This window comes from Tasmannia lanceolata, unplaced genomic scaffold (genome assembly GCF_043159265.1).
Source record: "Tasmannia lanceolata isolate RefF3 unplaced genomic scaffold, GAP_Taslan_0.1 ptg000020l, whole genome shotgun sequence".
Lineage (NCBI taxonomy): Eukaryota > Viridiplantae > Streptophyta > Magnoliopsida > Canellales > Winteraceae > Tasmannia > Tasmannia lanceolata.
The window spans coordinates 30,624,278-30,646,043 of NW_027518697.1; the positions used below are offsets into that span (position 1 = coordinate 30,624,278).

Sequence of the window (21,766 nt, forward strand, 5' to 3'; positions counted from 1 at the left end):
TTATTTCTCTTTTGGCTTAGAATATTTTTCCTTATCTTTTGGTCCTCATTATTTATGCCGGCTTACCCATTATTTACGCTTTTCGCCGGCGTACCCCATTATTTTCGCTGGCGTACCCATTATTTCTCTTTTGGCTTAGAATTTTTTCCTTTCTCTCTTGGTCTCCATTATTTATGCCGGCATACCCATTATTTCTCTTTTGCCTTAGAATATTTTCCCTTCTCTTTCGGTCCTCATTATTTACAACAGCTTACCCCATTATTTACGCTTTCCGCCGGCATACCCCACTATTTCTGCCGGCATACCCATTATTTCTCTTTTGGCTTAGAATCTTTTCCCTTCTCCATTGGTCTCCATTATTTACACCGGCTTACCCCATTATTTACGCCGGCATACCAATTATTTCTCTTTTGGCTGAGAATCTTTTTCCTTCTCTTTTATTCCTCATTATTTATGCCGGCTTACCCCATTATTTACGCTTTCCGCTGGCGTACCCCTTTATTTTTGCCGGCATACACCCATTTCCGCTTACACCCTATTTTAGTCGGCGTACTTCTTAATATTCCGGCAGCGTACTCCTGAATCCGGCGACGTTCTGAGCCGAAAGAGACGTGAGAAATAATAATATATTCAATAACGTCGTCATTCTAAGCCAAAAGAGGCGTATTCAATAACGTTACTGTTATAAACCAAAATAGAAGTGAGGACCAAAAGAGAAGTGAAAAGATAGAAACGAACCCAAAGCCAAAAGAGGCGTATTCAATAACATTACCGTTCTAAGCCAAAAGAGAAGTGAGAAAAGATAATGATTGACTTTGAGTTGTCAGCATTCCAAAAAAAATTTCAACATGTGTCAAGCATCCATCCGTCGCTAGTTATTTCCAACTGCCAAGATAGAAACAATGTTCTTTCGGTTGAAATACGCATTCAAACGAACCAAAAGAAGCCTTGTGAAGCGCGCCAATTTAATAAGCAGTAATGAAAAAGGAAGTTGAATGATGTTTCTGTCAATGTCAGAAGGGTATCAGGGTCTTTTTCCAACCCGATTTTAAAGATTAGCCATTTTTTTTGTTCTTGTTTTAAAAGGTGCCCGCAATCCGTAATTACTCCAAACATTAGCCCGCATTCCGTACTTTTCTTGCAATAATAAGAATGGAGAAAAGTACGGAATGCGGGCCGATGTTTAGTGAAATACGGATCACGGGCACCTTTTAAAACAAGAACTAAAAAAGGGCTAAGCTTCAAAATCGTGTAGGAAAAAGACCCCAATACCCTTCTGACAACAAGAGGACCCCTCCGTGGTACACCTCAATCATTCTCTTCGAAGGTAGCTTTTTCAGTAAAAAAATAGACTTCTTCGGGAAAAATGGCGCTGCATTTAATGCTCATCTCGTCCTCATTAATGCATGGCGCAGCGCCGTGCTGCACAATCCAAGAAGGGGAAACGTCGGCGTACATGTATAGACGCCGACGTCCATAATTAAACACCGGCGTCTATATTTAAGTCGCTGGCGTTTTTAGGCAAAAAGGTGGCGTTTCCAACGTAAACACCGGCGTACCTATACAAGACGTTGGCGTTCACATAGATACGTCGGCGTGTTTGTTGGTACGCCGGCGGTTGTATGACCAAAAACGTGTCCAGAAAAGGTACATAGCACCAAATTTGAAATCTTTGATACTAACGTGAAGCATGGGAAACAAAAGCACATCTCCTTAGACTTACAAGTCTTCCACAAGAAGATATTTGCAATGTAGTGATGGATAAAACTAGGTAAGAGGGGTACTTGAAGAAGCTCTCCTTGAAGTTTGTCTGCGATCAAAGTTGATCTCCATCCCATAGATCTCTTTGAAACTCTGTTGAATTTCTGTTTGAAGCTCTCTATTATGTATGAACAGTAATGTTAAGGCTTTAAGTCACACAATTCTTTACACATCACTGGCATATTTGTTATTGTGAGTGATTGCTGTGTTTTCTCTTGCTTCTGTTCGACTGAATCTTGACAATCAGGGTTAAGAAGATGGATGGGGGTACAGTTACTTTTATGATATACTATGATGGATGTTTGAGGGAGGATGGAACATTTGATTATATTGGGGGTACTGTGAAGGCGGTAGTCTCAGACCGCAAAGTTTGATACTCTAGATTTTTATTTGCAATCTGTAATATCATTCGAACGAGGGAAAATGATGTTTCACTACGTATCAGTTGTCGATACATTGTGGATCCGTATAAGTACATTCTATACTTTATCCGTGACGATCATGACCTCTCTGCGATTATGAGAATGTTGGACATGCAAGGGTTGAATGCTGTCATTATATATATATATATATATATATATATATATATATATATATATATATGAGGAAACTGTTGGTGAGCTTAAGCTCACCAAACTTATGGTGAGCTAGCTTGCCCAATCACATGGGTCCCACATTTTGGGGAGTGATCCAAACCATTCATTTGCAAGACCTTATCATAGATAGGGGGTGGCTATCTATAACAGTTTCCTCATATATATATATATATATATATATATATATATATATATATATATATATATATAAAACGGGGATGGCTGCAAGCCTTGCAGTGTCCCCTATACGTGTGAAGGAGGAGACTCATCAGGCAGCGTATCATGTACGCAACAATAATGTGACAGAGGAAACCTATAAGCCAGCATATCATGTACGCAGCAATAATGTGCAAGAGGAGACTTATAAGCCAACATATCCTGTATGCAGCAATAATGTGGAAGAGGAGACTTACCGGCCAGATCACCCGGTGGAAGATGATACTTATACCCTATGTAGCAATAATGTGCAAGAGGAGACTTATCGGCTAGGTTATCCTGTGGAAGAGGATACTTATATTGTGCGCTGCACCAATGTCTATCATGTGTGTTGCAGCTAACCCAATGTGAAAAAGGATACTTCTCCTCCACTCTATAATGTAAGCTGCAGCTATTTGAAACGAAGCCCTAATCTTCCGGAGGATAGTAATCTGATGCCCGATGCATCCCTCCCCGATTCAAGCAGTCCCATTCTCCCAATTTCTTATGCATATGATGATGCTACAAGGTGAAATATTACGATTCATTGCAATTTCTATTTTTGCAGGTATTATCTTAGGAATGGAATCTCTCTCATCACAATGTATGTTCTTACTATAGGTTTGACTTGAATAAAGATGTGGAGGAGGAGGTTCCTCGTATAGTTCCCGATGCTAATTATAATCCAACGGGGGATGCAATTGACCTCGGTGATGATGACATGAACTACTCGTATGATATGGGTTTTGAGGTGGGCGTAGATGAGGCGACCAAAGGAGACGACAATGGTACTAGGAATGAGGCCGGGAAAAATGCTTAGTTATGTTACTCACCTCTACCCAATGATGACGGTTCCAACCCGAACGCATATGATGACAATGACATGGTCAACTACGAGCTTGGTGATGCATTTGGAAGTGAGGAACAAGAATTGAAGGTTGGAGCCATAATTGAAAGTCTCACGACATTCAAAAAAGCAGTCGCCCAATATGCACTACACTGGCGGTTCTCATTCCGTGCTGTTGATAGCAACACGAAGAAGTATGCAGTTGTGTACAAAATAAAAGAGGGCCCCTGAAGAATAAGACCAACCCTGTGGAACAGTAATGCGAAGGTCAAACATTCATGGATGAACATACTTGTAGTCGTCAACTACCAGGACATGATCATCCTAAAGCCACATCGGATTGGGCAGCTAAGACTTGCATAGGTAAATTTGGTCGACCGATAGAAGCCAATATTATCATTGACTACTTGAAGGCCGAACGGGGTATCACGCTGAGTTACCGAAATGCACATGTTGCGATGGAATTGATTGCTCAACATTTCCTTGGAAGTCATGAGGACTCTTACCGCCTACTACCAGCATATGCATTAGAGTTTCGTCGTGCAAACCCTGGCAGTTTCATGGAAGTTTACAGGTTATCTGAGCTATCTAGCGGAGATGATTAATTCGACCGACTATTTTGGGCAGTCGGTCCTTGTTTTCGAGCTTGGAATAAATAACTCAGACCCATTATCACCGTGGATGGTACTCACCTATGAGGGAAGTATCCCGGTGTTCTGTTTATTACATGCGGGATGGATGAAAATAATGGGATAGTTCTGTGCCAGCTTCGTGTGAGAGTCTGTGAACCGGATCGGAGAAGGGGCATCACTTTTGTCTCCGATTGCCAGAAAGGGATAATACAAGCAGTGAATGATGTGTTCCCATAATCATATCACTCCTATTGCCTTAGGCACATCCAAGCAAACATTAAGGAGCACTTTAAGAATGAATATTTGGAGGATCAATTCTGGAAGGCAGGAACTATCTTGAGAGAGGATATTTTTTGGACGACCATGGCCGATATAAAAGCAGCCAATAAAAAAGCATATGAATGGATATGCAAGATTGATAAGCAAAATTAGGCTAGTCTCTTCCTTAAGGGGAGGAGATTCAATATTTATACGTCAAATGCATGTGAGGTCTCAAATATTGTCCTGAAGAATGCAAGAGAATATCCTATTGCCACACTAGTGGAGCACACGAGGTGGAAGGCATCTGAATCATTTGTAAAACGTAGAGAAGCCAGTAATCATTGGAAAGGTCCTCTAACTTCGTACGCCGTTAAGATCATCCAATCGGCCAGTGATGCGGGAAGGAGGATGAATGTTGGTGCTCTCGAGTCGCTTCTCTTTCGGGTGTCCTCGAAGTTGCACTAAGACAGAGTTGACTTAGGAGAGAAGACCTGTTCATGTTGTGGGTTCCAAACTTTCGGGATACCTTGTGCTCATGCTATGGCAGCCATTGGTTTTAGAAAAGCTGATGCGTTCGATTTTACTGAGAAATGGTACTGGTTGGAAACTCTGGGTGATACGTATAGAGAAGTGAATGACACAACTGACAGGTTGTAGAGGCAACAACTTGAAGGTAGATTGTTACCCATCGATCCGCCAAAATTTAAAAGACTTCCTGGAAGGCCAAAGAAAAAGAGAAAAGAATCCGCGTTTAGTTCTGGAGTATATAACAGATGTGGTAATTGCGGTCAACTTGGCCACAACAAACGAAGGTGCGTGAATGATCCGATCAGGAGACCCGCAGTTGATGTTGACCGCCTCCTACATTCACAGCCGTTAGCTAGGTAAAATCTTCAGCAAGAGTTTTTTAAAATAGTATAACTTAGTGTCACTTGTAATCCAATAATGTGATACTCTTTGTCTGGTTGATTGCAGGTCAGAAATAGTTGGGCAACCTCCTTTCTATTCGAGAGTATGTACATAGAATACTCATTCCATTGTCAGTTGTCTTCCTCCTAACTCATCCAAGAAACGCAATGAATTTTATCCACTTGGTAATTTCAGGATTCCCCACTTGGTAACTGGGTAAATTTCAGTCAGAATTCTGGTGCCGCTCCCAGGTTCATCATGTGGTTATCCACGATGAAAATGACTGACAGACACGCGTAACGGTGGCCTAACGGGTTGATTTATTTCTTTGGTCTCTGTTGCCGAAGTTTGTCTCTACTTAATGTGTCGGTGACTTATTATAGAAACGACGACGTTAATATGTATTGAACACGTAACCCTAACCCTAAGCCGTTTTGTTTTCTCTCTCTTTTATATATATATATTATATAAGGACTCTAAGGAAACCCTAGAGCAGAATTGCTGCCGCAGCTCTAAGGGTATCTTCAGGGGACGCCAACAGGGAATCTTCACTTCATGGCCTGAGTGCGAGCACCATGTAAGATGCTACAGTGGTGCCGTCCATTATTCTTATACCACACTGGAGGAGGCGGAACAACAACTAAGGGAGTACAGGCTTCGGCAAGTTCCATTGTAAGGACGAGGGGAAGTAGAGGATCCTGTGCACGTCCAGCCTACACCTGCATCAGGTATTACTCTTCTGGCGCTGCTTCTTGTAGTGTTGTTATTGCTTATTATAGCAAATTTGCTGTTAGTATAAGCGATGTTGAGGGTGAGGAGGCGAGCAGATTGCCTCCGGGCGGGTAGGTAGTATCATTTACTCCTAATGTGCAGGCGTAGTTTTTGGTGACGTATTGTTGACCGGTTGAAGGTATTAGTAGGAAGAGGGGTTGGGGAAGTAGTAGTAGAATCTGTACGGCTCTTTATAAGGTTACTGTTCCCACTTCTCTATAGCGAGTAATCAGTAACGTTATAAGTAGCTGTACACTCTCTACTATTTCTTCCCCATCCCTTCTTCCGACAAATTCCTTCAACCGTCCAACTTTAGCTCAACCAAAAACTACGCCTGTACCTTAACATTAAATGGTACTACATCCCCTCCTGGAGACAATCTGCTCGCCTCCTCGACCTCAACATTGCTCATACTAACATCAATATATTCGTGGGATTGTCAATGTAAATGTGTGGAAATTATTAGTGACAAATGACATTGTATGATGTAATGCTTGATAATTTAGGCGACTGAATATATTATAATTTGCGTTCGTGCAAAATATTGTACTGCTTACTCCTATTTCCTCACCCCTTTCTTCTGACGAATTCATTTAAATCATATAATATTTCTCAGAACTCCGACTGAATATATTATAATTTGCGTTCGGAACTCCGAGAGTTCCTCGGAACTCCGAGAGTTCCTCGGAACTCCGAGAAAATGGCCAGAAGCTACTGGACCATTTCTCGGAGCTCCGAGAAAAATCTCGGAGTTCCGAGAAGCCTAAAACAAGCAGAATTTTGAGATTTTATTGCTTATCTGATTTTGGGCTTTTGGAACTCCACTCCTATGATAATTTTGGAATGTTTATGAGGGTCCCAACATGTTGGTCCACCACATAACCATTCACTAATCCATTTTAAGTACTTTAAGTGTTTTTGAAAAACTCTTTTAAAACACTTTGCCTTGACTTGGAAATCTAAAGAGAAAGGATGTACAATGATACCTATGTAACCTTCAACTTCTCTTTAGTCTTGGTCTTCAATTGATCTTCCATCTTTTGTATGTTTGCTTGAGAGATGATGTGAGCTCCGCTTAGCTCCTTTGACTCTTGTTGGGTACTTCTTCAAGCATGACCATATAGTGTGTTGGTTTCTTCAGTAATCAATCATATCTTAAACACAACACTTTAAGGCAAATTGATTAGTATTCAATAACATAATCAATTATGTTTAGAATCATCAAAACAAGATAGGAGAGTAGACCCTTGGGCTTACAAACGCCACTTAAAATGACAACGCTATTGCTTTTACCCAGCTGATGGGCAAAGAAACTTCATGCGGAACTTAACCAGGAGCAATGTGGAAGTTCAATTGACACATTAGAAGAAAGATATTGGTTAAATATACGCTTTGTCCAGGTGGGAATCAATTAGCACATTAGTAGAAAGATATTGGTTTACATAACCCATTGCCAATGAAACTAAAAACAGAGATATTGGTTAACAAAATTAACTACTAACAGTGGTCACAAAATAGCATTACAGGTCAAGAGCGTACTCATGCTCGTACAGATGAAAGAAATTAGAAACTATTGTTAAAATACAACTTTAGTCCATAAAGAAGGTGATCAATTTAACATCTACCCTCTCACCGCCCACAATTAAAAGTTCCTCAGTGTCGCAACCAAGCCTCCTTCTGTTTTCAACGGTGGCGTACCTTCTGTCGGTTACAGTTGGTTAGATAATGTCCTTTCTAATGAGCTCATACCCATAGTGCATTCTGAGGTAAGTTATATCTTGCTGATAAGAAGGAAATATACTGTAAGATACATGATATAATAAATATAACCTCCTGCTGAAGAGATGAAAAAATATGGACAATAATTTTACCTGCCCGAAGTCCATACCCATGAAAATTGAAAGACATCAATGTAGCGCATCACGAAAATACCGCAATCAGTCCTGCACCGAGTGTTATATCATAAACTAAGCATCATATCATAAACTATACTCACAACTTTATTGAACAATGAGAGTGCTATGTAAACATACTTATTATCTTGTTGCGGACAGTCAAATACCTCTGTGATAGGCCAACGATCAGCTTCATGACTGCCCAAAACTATCAACCATCTAACAACATCCAACTGCGGACATAACATAATAAAATCAAATTACATTACAACACAAATAATTGAGGCTATGACATATACTTACAATTTTGCGAACCGGTGCTTCTTCTGCCCACTGTCTATCTTTGTTATACAATGAGTTGTATATAGTGAACACCTTTCCATCCACATCGGCAAGCAAAAGTATGTAATGTCCTTAATGCAGAATTGAGATGAAAATTCTACGAGCCAGTCGTATTTCTTCCAGCAGAATAAACGACTCCATATACAAAGCAAAGTCTTTATCTGGATTCGTCACGAGCGGCACATGAGCTTTCTTCTTACCTGCTTTGGGCGGGTTCGTCGGGACCTCCAGATTAATCAATTGCTGCATAGTCATACAATCAGAAGAGTGATGCGAGGTTCAATATGTCAATGCCTATTGTGCATTAAAAGTATCTTGGTAGAATACGTGCTTACGTGAAAGGAGACAGGTAGGATGTGAATGCTTCCCTCCGGTTAAGCCGCCAGTCTGCGATTCACTTTCCGAACATATGCATCAAATGCCTAAGACAAGCAAACATATGGCACCACTTATACAAACGATTATCTAAGTAAACAGAAATCAGTAGTTTTGTCTCATTAACACTAGTAGGAACAAGATTTCTACTCACATCGTTGATCACCTCCTCCCCCGTTTCGATGACGGTGCTGAGGTCGTGCTTCTTCTTGTCCACGGAATGTTGTCTCTTTAACTCTTCAACAACCTTCTCTTTGCCAGGCTCCAACATTTGAGGAAGCGGAGGGGGGTTTCCACAGATGGGACATGGACAGATTCTATGCTTTGTTTCTTAGTCACGTCCTTCTCCTTCCCATCTTCCACCAAGGTTGGAGGCTTCGCCAACTGACTTGCGTTCTGATTCTTCTTCCCATTTTCCTTCTCCTCATGGGCAACAGTTGTACCTTGTTTGGCCGCCGCCTCCGAGTCCTCCGTATCTTTCAACAATGTTGGAAGCTTCGGCAAATGACATGCTTTCTGCTTCTTCAACCCTTTATGCTTTTTCCCCAGAGCCAAAAGGTGTGCTTCCTTGGGTTGCTTGGGTAATTTTCTCAACCACAACCTTGTCCTTCGCAGTTTCCGATAAGGTTGGAGGCTTGGGCACAAGACCTGATCTTTGCTTCCTTATAAATTTTACCTTATCCTGGGGGGGATCCGCTGTCCTTGGTTCTTCAGCTTTCGGCCGTGAGAGTTTATTATTAAGCGCCTGTTTCCTATCATTAATAGCACCCTTGAAAGGGTATTCATTCTTAATTGTCTCTGCAGCCACATCCACATCCTCCCCCTTGCTGACCATAACTTTTTTTGTCTTCTCCCCAACAGGAAAATCTTTTATTTGCTTCTTTGCGGCCTTGTTATCTTTCAGTTGCCCTTTCTTCGATCTCTTCTTCTTCTCCTCAACTAAGAAGCCTGAAGCATTCTGCTGTCGTAATTTCACATTCGACGCAGATAATTCACTATGGAGACGATTGTTATCGGCCTGCAATTCCTCTACCTCCTTAAGGTCAGCCTCCAACTTCATCAACTCACCTTCTTTTCTTTCCAATTCCTCGGTCTTCTGATTAAGAAGTGCTTCCTTTCTACTTACTTCTCTCTCTCTCAGAGTCAAAGCAACATCCCTGTTCTGAAAATCAACCTCTCTAGAAGCTACCTCATGTGCAGCTTCAGGAGCAATATTTGGGCTACCCTGAGAAACAAAGCATGGCACAGAAGTTATTACATGCAAAAGAATACAAAAGCAACTAGTATTGAGAACATCTACTATACCTCCTCAGTGGGTTCCTGGTGTTCAAAACCCCAGTTACCATCTGCCTTCTCATCCTCCTGCACACCACCATGCCCTATCTCTTCTGCTGCAGCCTAATTATAGAACATGTTCACATACATAAAAAAACAGTTAAACATCATGCGGTAATCTGTATCACTTACTGTGGGTTGGATGGTTAACAACTCCTTATTTGACAATTGTAGCTCAACAATGATCTGCAAAATTTCAAACGACTCACATACATGTCAAAGCTCTATAAACAACTACGTATCCACAAGTTAGCACTGCATCAGACAATGATATTTTCTTACCTTCTGACCCTCTTCCAATCTAAAATACTTTTTGTATAGTTCTCGGTCCGTCGACTTCCCGGCTTTGTATCCCTCCCATCTAAAATATTGTGGAACGGCATTCGGATTGAAGGGATTTACGTAGCCGGTGTGCTCATAAAACCAGACCTGTGATTTCATGAGCAAGAAGATTATACACTTAATCAAATGTAACATATTGATCATTGAAACTTAGGAGTGTGGAATAATAAGTATGCGATCCTAACCTGGTATGCAACTACCGCACTGTGAAAATATGTAGTCTTGTGTCCCGCCTCCGACTTTCCCTTGTTATCCACTAACATATCATACACCTTATTTCCCCACGAATATTTAGAGATCTCTCCAACATCATCAAGATAATCACAAAAGAGAGAATCGACATTGTGCTTCGATGTAACGAATAAGAAAGTCGAAAACAAAGCAAAATAAATAGCCGTACACTCTCGTCCACTTTGAGAGGATCGACTACACGTTGTTTCAGCCTATCAAATATTACAGCACTATCAATGGAACTAAATGTGGAAAATGTCTACCTGAATGGGGTAATTTCAGGCTTACCCGATTTAATTGGCTCCCCCTCTATGGGCCACCCAAATATGGCACCAACATCAAGAGCAGTAAATGATACCAACTGCCCACCAAGTTTCAGGGACTTGCCCCTGTCTCCCAAGTAGAAATCAACTCTTCCAAAAGGGCTTTGTTTATAGGCATGTCATCTATTCTCCGCACTAGCATGGCGAATGGAGTCGTCCCCAACAATGCCAGATGATCCTTTGTTAAGGCTAATTGTTTGTAGTAGTATTTAAATTTCTTAGCATTGTACCTCGAATCATACGGAACCTGCAAACATGATGACCGAATTAAGTTATTCAATTGCAATCATAATCAAACCTAACTTAACGACCCAACACATCTCATGTAATGGTAGATTTACTCTTTCTCACTGTCGGGTCAGTGAGGAAGAGTTAAATTTTTATGTGGATTTAAATAAAATGCGAAAGTAGATTTAAATTCAAGTAATGGTAGCCCCCTGTCGCCATGTAAAAATGCCAAAGAAGATTTACATAACGCCAATGGGAAGCGAGTAGGCCATCGGAAATGCCAGCGGAAACGCCACTGGAAATGCCAGCGCTCTCAAATAAACACTGGAGGCGCCACCTGAAAGCCAGCGCTCTTAATTGAACCCCGTTGCTGCAGAAGAGTCGAATCGATAGCGCTGCAGGAAACGCCAGCGCTATCGGATGAACCATATGACAACAAAAGGGTCGAATCGATAGCGCTGCAGGAAACGCCACCTAATAAGACACGCTATAGGATGTACCCTAGCACAGCGACAAGGCCGACTTGATATTGATTCAGGAAATGCCAACTAAAATGCCAGCGTTATCGAAATTTACCTAGTAATTAGGAAAGGTCGAGTAGATAGGTAAGTGTTTTTATCCACATGACCATTTAACCTAAAACACCACCGGTTAGGTAAGTGTTTTTTTCACATGACCATTTAACCTAGAAAAGGAAGTTACTCCGGTGTGGTCCCCGCCGTCTCTTTTCAAATACCACGTTACTTACAGTTACAGTGTAAGAAATGCAAGAAAAAAATCATTCATACCTCTCTCTTCATCCTTCCAGGCTTCACTGGTGCTTCCACAGGAGGAACCTGCGCCGTTGGTGTAGTTGTTGTGGCCTTCTTGGATTTCTTCGGTCCCATTTTGCCTTTAGATTGGGGGGGGGGGGGGATTTGATGGACGGAAGGAGTTTGATGAACGAATGCAAGGGTGGGTTGAACAAACTGTTGAAAGGCAAGGGTTTGAATGAAAAGGATGGTGAATACAGAGAGATGGAAACGGTTGAAATGACAGGGATGCGCAAACGGTGGGACGGTTTTGGTTTAAATTTTTTACTAACGCCGGCGGTATTAATAAAGGACGCCACCGTTCCTTGTACATGTCCACATGTCGTTGATCCGACGGTCTATCCATATCGGCGACGACCAAGATTTAAACGAACCCAACGGACTTTGGTTCAAACACAAATTTCGAAAACAAACCAAACCCACTGTCAACAAAGGCGCCACCGTTCGGAAAAGTTTATTTACAACGTGTCAAGCATCATTCCGTCTGCACTAATTTCGAATGGTCAGAATCCAAACGAACCCAAGCTTTTGTCGGTTCAAATATACATTCAGAAGAACCCAACGAAACCTCGTGTAGTGTGCCAAACGTAAACGGGGATGATATGCATCAAATACAGGGGGTTTTCCCTCCAAAGAAACTAGTAAAATAATGAAAAAGAGAATGATGAGGACCAACATATGAGGAGTCCTGATGGTGTCAGAAGGGTATTGGGGTCTTTTTCCCACCCGATTTTGAAATTTAGCCCTTTTTCGTTCTTGTTTTAAAAGGTGCCCGTAATCCATAATTTCACTAAACATCAGCCCCCATTCCGTACTTTTCTCTACTCACCTCTCTTTTTTATTGTGACAGCCCCTGTACTTGTGTAATTACACTACTCTATCATACTAGAAGGGGCTGTCCCGAGTAATAAATTGGCCAATACAATAAAAAAGGCCGATGATATCTTCACCCCCTGCAGTACGCATGCGCCCCTATTTAACGTTATTCTAAATCACATTATAAGGGGCCGCATGCGTACTGCGGCGTTGAAATTTTTTTCTCCCAAAGAGTAATATATCATTTTTCTAAGTAGAATGTTAAAAACGTGTTTGGTTTTAGTGAGTTTATTTTACATGTCACGGGGAGTAGGTAGAGAAAGCAGCATCATTGAAGAATCTGCCAACTACGAAGCTGTGGAATTTTGTCTTTAGTCACTAACCCGTGAAAGATGAGAGTATGCCGAAATATAAAATGAGCTCTCTTGGAATCCACCGGATTTTCCATTTGAAAATAAGAAGGAAGATCTATCAGGGCATCTTTCAATCGTACTAAAATGAAAAAAACATGCAAGAAAATGTCACGTGGTATGCCGGGACATTATTTTCTAAAGATATTTTTGGCTCTCATCAATAAATTTTTCTGTGAGAAAAATGAGGTAGTCTAAACTCAAGGGTTCCCTTTTTCATATACAAGATGAAAGGGCCCCCACATTGGTTGAAACTCACCCAAGTGCATTTATAATAGCATAAAAAATGTAAAACTCAAAGCCATTAAATGCACTTTGGCAACTTTTAGCAAATGGGGGCGCCCTTTCATCTTTTTTATGGAAGGGCGCCCTTCATTTTAGACTTTCTGGATAAAAATACAGAAAAAGCTTTAAAATATGGGAAATGATATCTGCTCAAAGGTGTTTCAATAAACAGGCGCCCACTTATTTGTCGTGTAGTATTTAAAGAGATTTCAGAGGATATGATGGTTCTCAAAAATCTCTTTAAAAACCCTTTAAATACTACACGACAAACAAGTGGAGCACCTGTTTATTGAAACACCTTGGCGAAGATATCATTTCCCTAAAATATATGTCATTTTCCAATGTTTCACTTCGCTTTGATTAGGGCGGCATATGGTTGAAAAACCGAGGCCCTGTCTGTTTTGGATTTTTGGAATTGATTTTTATTCCAAAACTGATTATTGTACATAATTTAAAGCAATATTGAGTGTAGACCCAAAATCAATTCTTAAATTTCAAAACCAATTGGGCCAGAGGGAACCACGGGTTTTTTGACATAAACCAATCAAACTGTTTAAATAGGCCAAATGGGTGCAAAACATGGTTTCATTATTAAGAAATCACAACACAAACAATTTTACATGAGATTTCTCCTTTATTCTTTCATGATAAATAGTACAGACTTGGCAGAGTTGACGAAGAAGCTTAAGCAAGATGTTAGTGAGAGTTGCGAAGCTGGCTTGATTGAAGGGAGCAGGTTCAGAGGTTTGGAATCAATCACCCATATAAATTTGCAGATGAAACAATTGATGGGGTATGAAAAGCCAAATCCAACCAGCTGTCTATACATGGTCCCCAAAGGGCCCACCCTGAGCTGACACCAACCCAAGGGCAACCTGGTAATTCGCCAAGGGCAGGTGAAAACAAGCCCACACATGGGCTGAAACCTGTCCCGGGGTAGGTAATCCAACCACCCCAGAGCTCTCACCATAAATAGCCTTCACCCATGCTAAGGTAAGGAGAAAAAAATTCTAAGAGACAGCTCTAAGCTTTGGTGTTACTCTTCTGCTCATACTGACTTGAGTGTCGAAGGGCTTGTCCGGAGCAACGACTCTGGGTTGGTCTTCTGACCTCATGTACTTCTGTGCAGGGCACAATCTTAATTTAGCTCAACAGTTTAGACTCGCCAGATCAGCTCCTTCATCACTGTCTCATCTGTTACCAATTTTGGGCTTAACAGATTGGCGCCATCTGTGGAACCCTGAACTAAAAGCTGTTCAAATTCCCTTTATAATATGGCAAGACAGAGGACTACTCAGGTAAGCCCTACGCGGGTGACCAGACCTGAAACTCACTGTAGGACTCGAAGCGAGCGAATCGCTTCACAGGTGGTAGCTCCCTCTACAATAGCGGAGCAAAGCCCGGTCCATTCGGAACACCTGAACCCTACCCCTACTCCAGAGCAAATCCAAACTCTTTTTCAACAGATGACTACTCTTGTTGATCAGTACAAAAATCTGATCCAAATGCCCCAGCAGCAGGGCCCAGAGGCCTCCTGACTGCCACGAGAAAGGTTGAGCCCCCCCCCAGGGAAGAACCTATGCCTCCCCGTCGTGACCATTCCCACCACTCAAGGAGAGCGCATCACTCTCAAACAAGGCACGCACAAATGGAGCCTCACCGCCGTCACCGGTCCCGATCCTTCTCCGTACAGAGGCACTGAGGCAGGGAAGGCCGTGCACGGCAAGATAAGTCCCGCCGTGACTGACAAAGCTCGGAAAGTCACTCTGGTTCGGCCGCCGGCCCTTCTGAGAAAATGGACCAATCGGTAGGACGAGCAGACGAGAGATCCGACCCGATGCTATGGAGGATCGAGAAAATAGACCACCGGATAGAAGAGCTGGCGAAAGATAAGGGCCGGCCTACCTCAAAGGCGTTCTCAAGCATACTGCCATTTACCGATAGTGTACTGGGTGCACCAATGCCCAAAGGGTTCAAGATGCCATCGATCCCGCAATTTGACGGAACAACTGATCCCGTGGACCATTTGGAGACGTTCAGAACCATAATGCTCCTCCACGGGTTCCTCTGTAGAGCTTTCCCGACCACCCTGACGGGTGCCGCACGAGATTGGTACTCGCGGAACAAGTCAAACTCCATCAGTAACTTTGAAGACTTCGGAGGTGATTTGGTCTGATATTTCATGAGCAGTCGAAGGCCAAGAAAAACAACAGCGTCCCTGATCGCCTTGCGACAGGAGGATAATGAACCTCTAAAAGCATTCGTGAGCCGTTTTAACAGGGAAGCCCTTCATGTGCCGAACTTGGATCCTTCTACCGCCGCGAATGCACTCCTCGCGGGCACCAAATCGAACAATTTCAGGCGATCAGTAGCCCGCCGAAATCCGCACTCGTTGGCAAATCTGATAGCGAGGGCTGAAGAATACATATCCGTGGAGGAAACACTTGTTGCCTTAGACTCGAACCGGAGGAAAACCTCTGAAGAAAATAACCCTACCAAGCAACGTAGGGACGACAAAGCCGACAACTCCCCAGAGGAGAGAGAAAAATTACACCCCCCTTAACACCTCTAGAAGGCGCATCCTGGCCGCCATTAAGGGAGAAGACTTCTTAAAATGGCCGGCCAAATTACTCTCGAAGGGAAATAAAAGAGACAAGTAGAAATACTGCCGTTTCCACGGAGACCATGGGCATGATACCGACGAGTGCAGACACCTTAAAGAGGAAATCGAGTTGCTGATTAACCGAGGGTACCTCAGGAAGTATGTTAAAGATGATGACTGCAGGAGGGAGCGCAAAGAGAGAAGCCCTCGTGGTCAGAGCCCTCGACCATCCACGCCGCCTCCGGTGCGGCATGAGTCTCGTGCCCCAGCAAGCCCGCGTCCGAAAATCCAGCGACCCTCACCCAATGGGGTCATAAACACCATTACGAGAGGGCCGACAGCTGGGGGGACTTCGTCATCCCCTCGAAAAGCTTACGCGCGCCGAGTTAACGTCGTTCACACATGCAATAAGAAGACAAAGATAGAAAATGAGATCTCGTTCTCGGATGCAGATCTCGATAACTTGATACTCCCCCATGACGACGCCTTAGTCATAACCATGTTCGTTGCGAACTGGGAGTTGAAGAAAATCCTAGTCGACAACGGAAGTTTAGCCGACATCCTCTACTATCATGCCTTAAAACAGATGGTGATAGGGGATGACCGTTTGAGGCCGGCGAACTCAGATTTGTTCAGGTTCTCAGGAGAAGTTGTTAAAGTCGAAGGACAAATCGAACTCCCTGTCCTTATTGGGGAATCGCCCCATTAAGCTTTCGCAACAGTTAACTTCCTGGTAGTGAGGGCCACGTCGGTCTATAACGCTATCTTGGGACGACCTAGCCAGAACCTTGTTCCTCGCCGTTGCCTCCGTGTATCATCAGAAAATGAAGTTTATCATGCCGAGCGTCGTCGGAGAGGTCAGAGGGAATAAACCACAATCTAGGGAGTGTTATGCCATGGCACTCAAAGGCAAAAATGCGTCGGAGTCATTGCCGATTAAGCTACTCGATCTGAGAGATGAAGCCCAAGTAAATGAACCAGCCGAGGACCTCATCTCCATCCCTCTATACCAAGACAATAGTGAGAAGGTTGTTCAAATCGGCTGCTCTTTAAACAGTAGCACCTGGCAAGACCTCACCCAATTTCTCAGAGACAACACAGACGTCTTCGCATGGGCTCCTGCGGACATGCCTAGTATACACCCTGAGGTCAGTCCACATAAGCTCGGCGTCAACCCCACCTGCAAGCCGGTAAAGCAAAAGAGAAGACATTTTGCCCTAGAGAGACAGCAAGTGATCAAGGAAGAAGTGGAGAGGCTCTTGAGGACTGACTTCATTCGAGAAATCCAATACCCAGACTAGCTTGCAAATGTCGTTATGGTAAAGAAAGCCAACGGGAAGTGGAGGACCTACGTAGACTTCACCGATTTGAACAAAGCCTATCCCAAGGACAGCTATCCGCTCCCAAAGATCGATCAGTTGATAGATGCCACCGCTGGTCACGAACTACTGACCTTTATGGATGCCTTTTCCGGATACAATCAGGTCAGAATGTATGAATCAGATATACCAAGAACATCCTTTGTAACGGATCAGGGAACCTACTGTTACCGTGTCATGCCCTTCGGTCTGAAAAATGCCGCAGCAACATACCAGAGGCTTGTAAACAAGCTCTTCAAAAAACAGATCGGGCGCAACATGGAAGTATATGTAGATGATATGCTGGTTAAGAGCCAGAGCGCAAAGGATCGTGTTTCCGACCTGAAAGAGACGTTCCAAGTCTTAAGAGAACATAACATGAAACTCAACCCAACAAAATGTACTTTCGGTGTTGGCGCGGGAAAATTCCTGGGGTTCATGGTGCGCCAAAGAGGAATAGAAGCAAACCCGGAGAAGATCAAGGGGGTAGTTGAGCTCACTCCACCGAAGACCATTAGGGAAGTGCAGCGGCTAACCGGAATGATTGCCGCATTGGGACACTTAGTCTCAAAGTCCGCACAAAGATGTATGCCTTTCTTCAATGCAGTCAAGGAAATCAAAACAGCGCCCTAGACACCGGAATGTCAAGTTGCGTTCGAAGAGCTAAAGCAGTACTTATCCTCCCCGCCGTTGTTGACCAAACCAGAGCCGGAAGATGAGCTACAACTGTTCCTATCGGTAAGCCCCATGGCACTGGCGGCAGTACTGATTCGAGAGGAGCACAACCAGCAGAAACCAATCTACTATGTCAGCAAGGTCCTACATGATGCTGAGACTAGATACCAGCGAGTCAAAAAGTTGGCATATGCTCTCGTTATGGCGGCCAGAAAGCTGAGGTCGTATTTTCAAGCCCACACGGTAAAAGTCTTGATGGATCAACCACTCAGGCAGGTTCTCCATAGACCGGACACCTCAGGGCGACTTGTGAAGTGGATATCCAATACCTGCCCAGACCGGAGATAAAAGCTCAAGTGTTGGCAGATTTCGTTGCAGAATGCACCATTCCCCAGAAAAGCATCTCGTCCGAAACTATCAAAACTCTAGTTGTAGAAGATATAACTATACCTGGGGGACAAGTTGAAGCTGAGGCGGCTACCTCTGTAAGAACGGAAGGCACCACTATACCAGCAGAACATGATATGTTGTCCGAGGCGCTCTGGGAAGTATATGTGGACGGATCTTCAAGCAGAAGCGGTTGTGGAGCCAGCTTGATCCTCACCGGGCTGGAGAACTTCGTTCTGGACTACGCACTAAGGTTCGGATTCCGTGCATCCAACAATGAGGCAGAATATGAGGCTCTCATCACTGGAATGAACCTAGCGGTCCAGACTCGGGCCCAAAGGCTGAAGGCGTATTGCGATTCCCAACTGGTCACAAACCAAATCCAAGGAGTCTACGAGGCCCGCTACGAGCGTATGATTAAATATCTTACCAAGGTCCGCCTTCTAGCCAGCAAATTCAAAAGCTTCGAGGTCATTAGAATCCCCAGAATGGAAAATACAAAAGCGGACGTGCTATCCAAACTAGCAGCTTCTGGTTACACCGCTCTCGGGAGTATATGCATGGAGTTTCTGAAGAAGTCCAGTATTGACAACGAGGCCATAGAAATAATGCAGGTCGACCACGAACCGTCGTGGATAGACGAAATCATCGATTACCTGCGTAGTGGGAAACTTCTTAAAGAAAAGAATGCGGCCCGCAAAGTGATACAAAGAGCAGCCAGGTTTTCCCTAGATGGTGAGAACCTATACAAAAGGTCGTGCACCCTTCCATACCTGAAATGCCTCCGGCCAAGCGACGCTGCGTACACTCTGCAAGAGACCCACGAAGGAATTTGCGGAGAGTACTTGGGGGGGCAAGGCCCTACCAATCAAAGTGCTTTTAAGAGGCCTGTACTGGCCCACCTTGAGGAGAGACGCTTTGGACCTGGTTAAAAAGTGCGAGAGATGTCAGAAATTTTCTCCCATCATTCATCAACCGGCGGTACGTATGGCCCCGATCATCAGCCCACTCCCTTTTGCAATATGAGGGATGGACATTTTGGACCCTTTTCCACCGGCCTCCGGAAGGCGTGAATTCGTCGTAGTTGCTATAGACTACTTCACCAAACAGGTGGAAGCTGAACCTCTGGCCCAAATCATAGAGCAAAACATACAAACCTTCTTTCGGAAGTCTGTTGTTTGCAGATTCGGGCTACCCCGCGCTTTGATAACAGACAACGGCATGCAGTTCGACTGCCGGAACTTTCAAAAATTCTGCTCAGACCTGAAAATCGAACAGAGATTAACTTCTGTGGCGCACCCTCAGACGAACGGGCAGACTGAAGTTACGAACAAAATCCTGGTGCAGGGGATCAAGAAGAGATTGGATGAGAAAGCAGGCCGGTGGGCTGATGAACTTTATCACGTCCTATGGGTGTATCGTACCACCCCATGCACCATGACGGGGGAGTCACCCTTCAACCTGTCCTTCGGAACTGAGGCAGTGATACCCGTTGATGTTGGTGTCCCATCTTCCCGGGTCACCAACTTCAACAAGCAGCTCAACGGGGACGGCCTCCGTGCAAACCTCGACTTACTAGAAAAAGTCAGGGAAGAATCCCAAATCAGAGTTGTGGCCTACAAGCAGAAAGTGTCCAACTACCACGACGTGAAGATACGTCCAAGAGAATTCTGAACGGGCGACTTAGTTCTGAGGAAAGCTGCTATCTCTCAGCCGAAGAAGGTCAGCAAACTCTCCCCGACTTGGGAGGGGCCGTATCGGGTGAAAGAAATCATACGGCCAAGAAGCTACAAATTGGAGACGCTAGGCGAGCACCAGCTCCCTCATGCCTGGAATTCAAAAAACTTGAGGAGATACTATCAATAGCCCATCACCTTCGAAGATCCAAGAAGAGGACCCCATCATTGTAATTCCCCCGAAAACTAGTAAATGAAAAAGGCTACATCTTTTGCAAGCTCTCCTTGTGTTTCAGTGCAGGTTAGACAACTGCTTGGTTCACTCCAGTTCATCCAAAAAAGACCGGAAGCGTACTTCTGGTCCAGAACGAGCTGGGGCAGAAAACAAAACTTCGTAAAAAATCCAAGTTCCATAAAACTTGGGTATCTACTGCTTGGTTTACTCCGGTTCATCCCAAAAAGACCGGAAGCGCACTTCTGGTCCAGAATGAGCTGAGGCAGAAAACAAAAATTCGTAAAAAATCCAAGTTCCATAAAACTTGGGTATCTGCTGCTTGGTTCACCCTGGTTCATCTACAAAAGGACCGAAAGCGCACTTCTGGTCGAGAACGAACTAGGGAAGAAAACCATACTTCGTAAAAAATCCAAGTTCCATAAAACATGGGTATCTGCTGCTAGGTTCACCCCGGTTCGTCCACAAAAAGATCGGAAGTACACTTCTGGTCAGGAACGAACTACGGCAGAAAACCAAACTTCATAAAAAATCCAAGTTCTATAAAACTTGGGTATCTCCTGCTTGGTTCACCTCGGTTCGTCTACAAAAAGACCGGAAGAGCACTTTTGGTCAGAAACGAACTAAGGCAGAAAACCAAACTTCGTAAAAAATCCAAGTTCCATAAAACTTGCGTATCTGCTGCTTGGTTCACCCCGGTTCGTCTACAAAAAGACCGGAAACACACTTCTGGTCGGGAGCGAACTAGGGCAGAAAACCAAACTTCGTAAAAAATCCAAGTTCCATAAAACTTGGGTATCTGCGGCTTGGTTCACTCCAGTTCATCCCAAAAAGACTGGAAGCGCACTTCTGGTCAGGAACGAGCTGGGGCAGAACACCAAAATTCGTAAAAAAATGCAAGTTCCATAAAACTTGGGTATCTGCTGCTTGGTTCACCCCGGTTCGTCTACAAAAAGACCGAAGGGCACTTCTAGTGGGGAACGAACTAGGGCAGAAAACTAGACTTCGTAAAAAATCCAAGTTCCATAAAACTTGGGTATCTGCTGCTTGGTTCACCCCGGTTCGTCTACAAAAAGACCGGAAGCGCACTTCTAGTCGGGAAAGAACTAGGGCAAAAAACCAAATTTCGTAAAAAATCCAAGTTCCATAAAACTTGCGTATCTGCTGCTTGGTTCACCCTGGTTCGTCTACAAAAAGACCAGAAGCGCACTTCTGGTCGGGAACGAACTAGGGCAAAAAACCAAACTTCATAAAAAATCCAAGTTCCATAAAACTTGGGTATCTGCTGTTTGGTTCACCCCGGTTCGTCTACAAAATGACCGGAAGCGCACTTCTGGTCGGGAACGAACTAAGGCAGAAAACCAAACTTTGTAAAAAAATCCAAGTTCCATAAAACTTGGGTATCTGCTACTTGGTTCACCCCGGTTCGTCTACAAAATGACTGGAAGCGCACTTCTGGTGGGGAACGAA

The 21,766-nt window shown here is 43.8% G+C and overlaps 2 protein-coding genes and 1 long non-coding RNA gene across 3 annotated transcripts; 2 read left to right on the top strand and 1 right to left on the bottom strand.

Moving 5' to 3' along the window:
• Positions 1–9,888: 9,888 nt before the first annotated feature.
• LOC143854164 (uncharacterized) lies at positions 9,889–10,636 on the bottom strand. Its single transcript, XR_013237443.1, has 3 exons — positions 10,447–10,636; positions 10,052–10,105; positions 9,889–9,982 (listed from the first exon to the last, which is right to left on the bottom strand). It is a non-coding gene; the product is annotated as an uncharacterized LOC143854164 (long non-coding RNA).
• Positions 10,637–14,010: 3,374 nt separating this feature from the next.
• On the top strand, positions 14,011–16,677 carry LOC143853953 (uncharacterized). Its single transcript, XM_077363648.1, has 3 exons — positions 14,011–14,110; positions 14,496–14,664; positions 16,077–16,677. The coding sequence occupies exons 1-3, from the start codon at positions 14,011–14,013 to the stop codon at positions 16,675–16,677; spliced, it is 870 nt and encodes a 289-aa protein (XP_077219763.1).
• A 1,396-nt stretch (positions 16,678–18,073) lies between these two features.
• LOC143853954 (uncharacterized) lies at positions 18,074–19,320 on the top strand. The gene is made up of 2 exons (XM_077363649.1): positions 18,074–18,222; positions 18,339–19,320. Exons 1-2 carry the CDS (start codon positions 18,074–18,076, stop codon positions 19,318–19,320), a joined length of 1,131 nt encoding a protein of 376 aa, XP_077219764.1.
• The last annotated feature ends 2,446 nt before the right edge of the window (positions 19,321–21,766 follow it).

Bases quoted from the DNA above. Each gene is read 5' to 3' on its own strand.
- LOC143853953 (XM_077363648.1), top strand. From the start codon at position 14,011: ATGATAAATAGTACAGACTTGGCAGAGTTGACGAAGAAGCTTAAGCAA. The intron at 14,111-14,495 runs GTTTGGAATCAA...ACTTCTGTGCAG, and splicing joins TGAAGGGAGCAGGTTCAGAG to GGCACAATCTTAATTTAGCT. The intron at 14,665-16,076 runs GTAAGCCCTACG...CGACGAGTGCAG, and splicing joins CAAGACAGAGGACTACTCAG to ACACCTTAAAGAGGAAATCG.
- LOC143853954 (XM_077363649.1), top strand. From the start codon at position 18,074: ATGGCACTGGCGGCAGTACTGATTCGAGAGGAGCACAACCAGCAGAAA. The intron at 18,223-18,338 runs GTCGTATTTTCA...ATACCTGCCCAG, and splicing joins ATGGCGGCCAGAAAGCTGAG to ACCGGAGATAAAAGCTCAAG.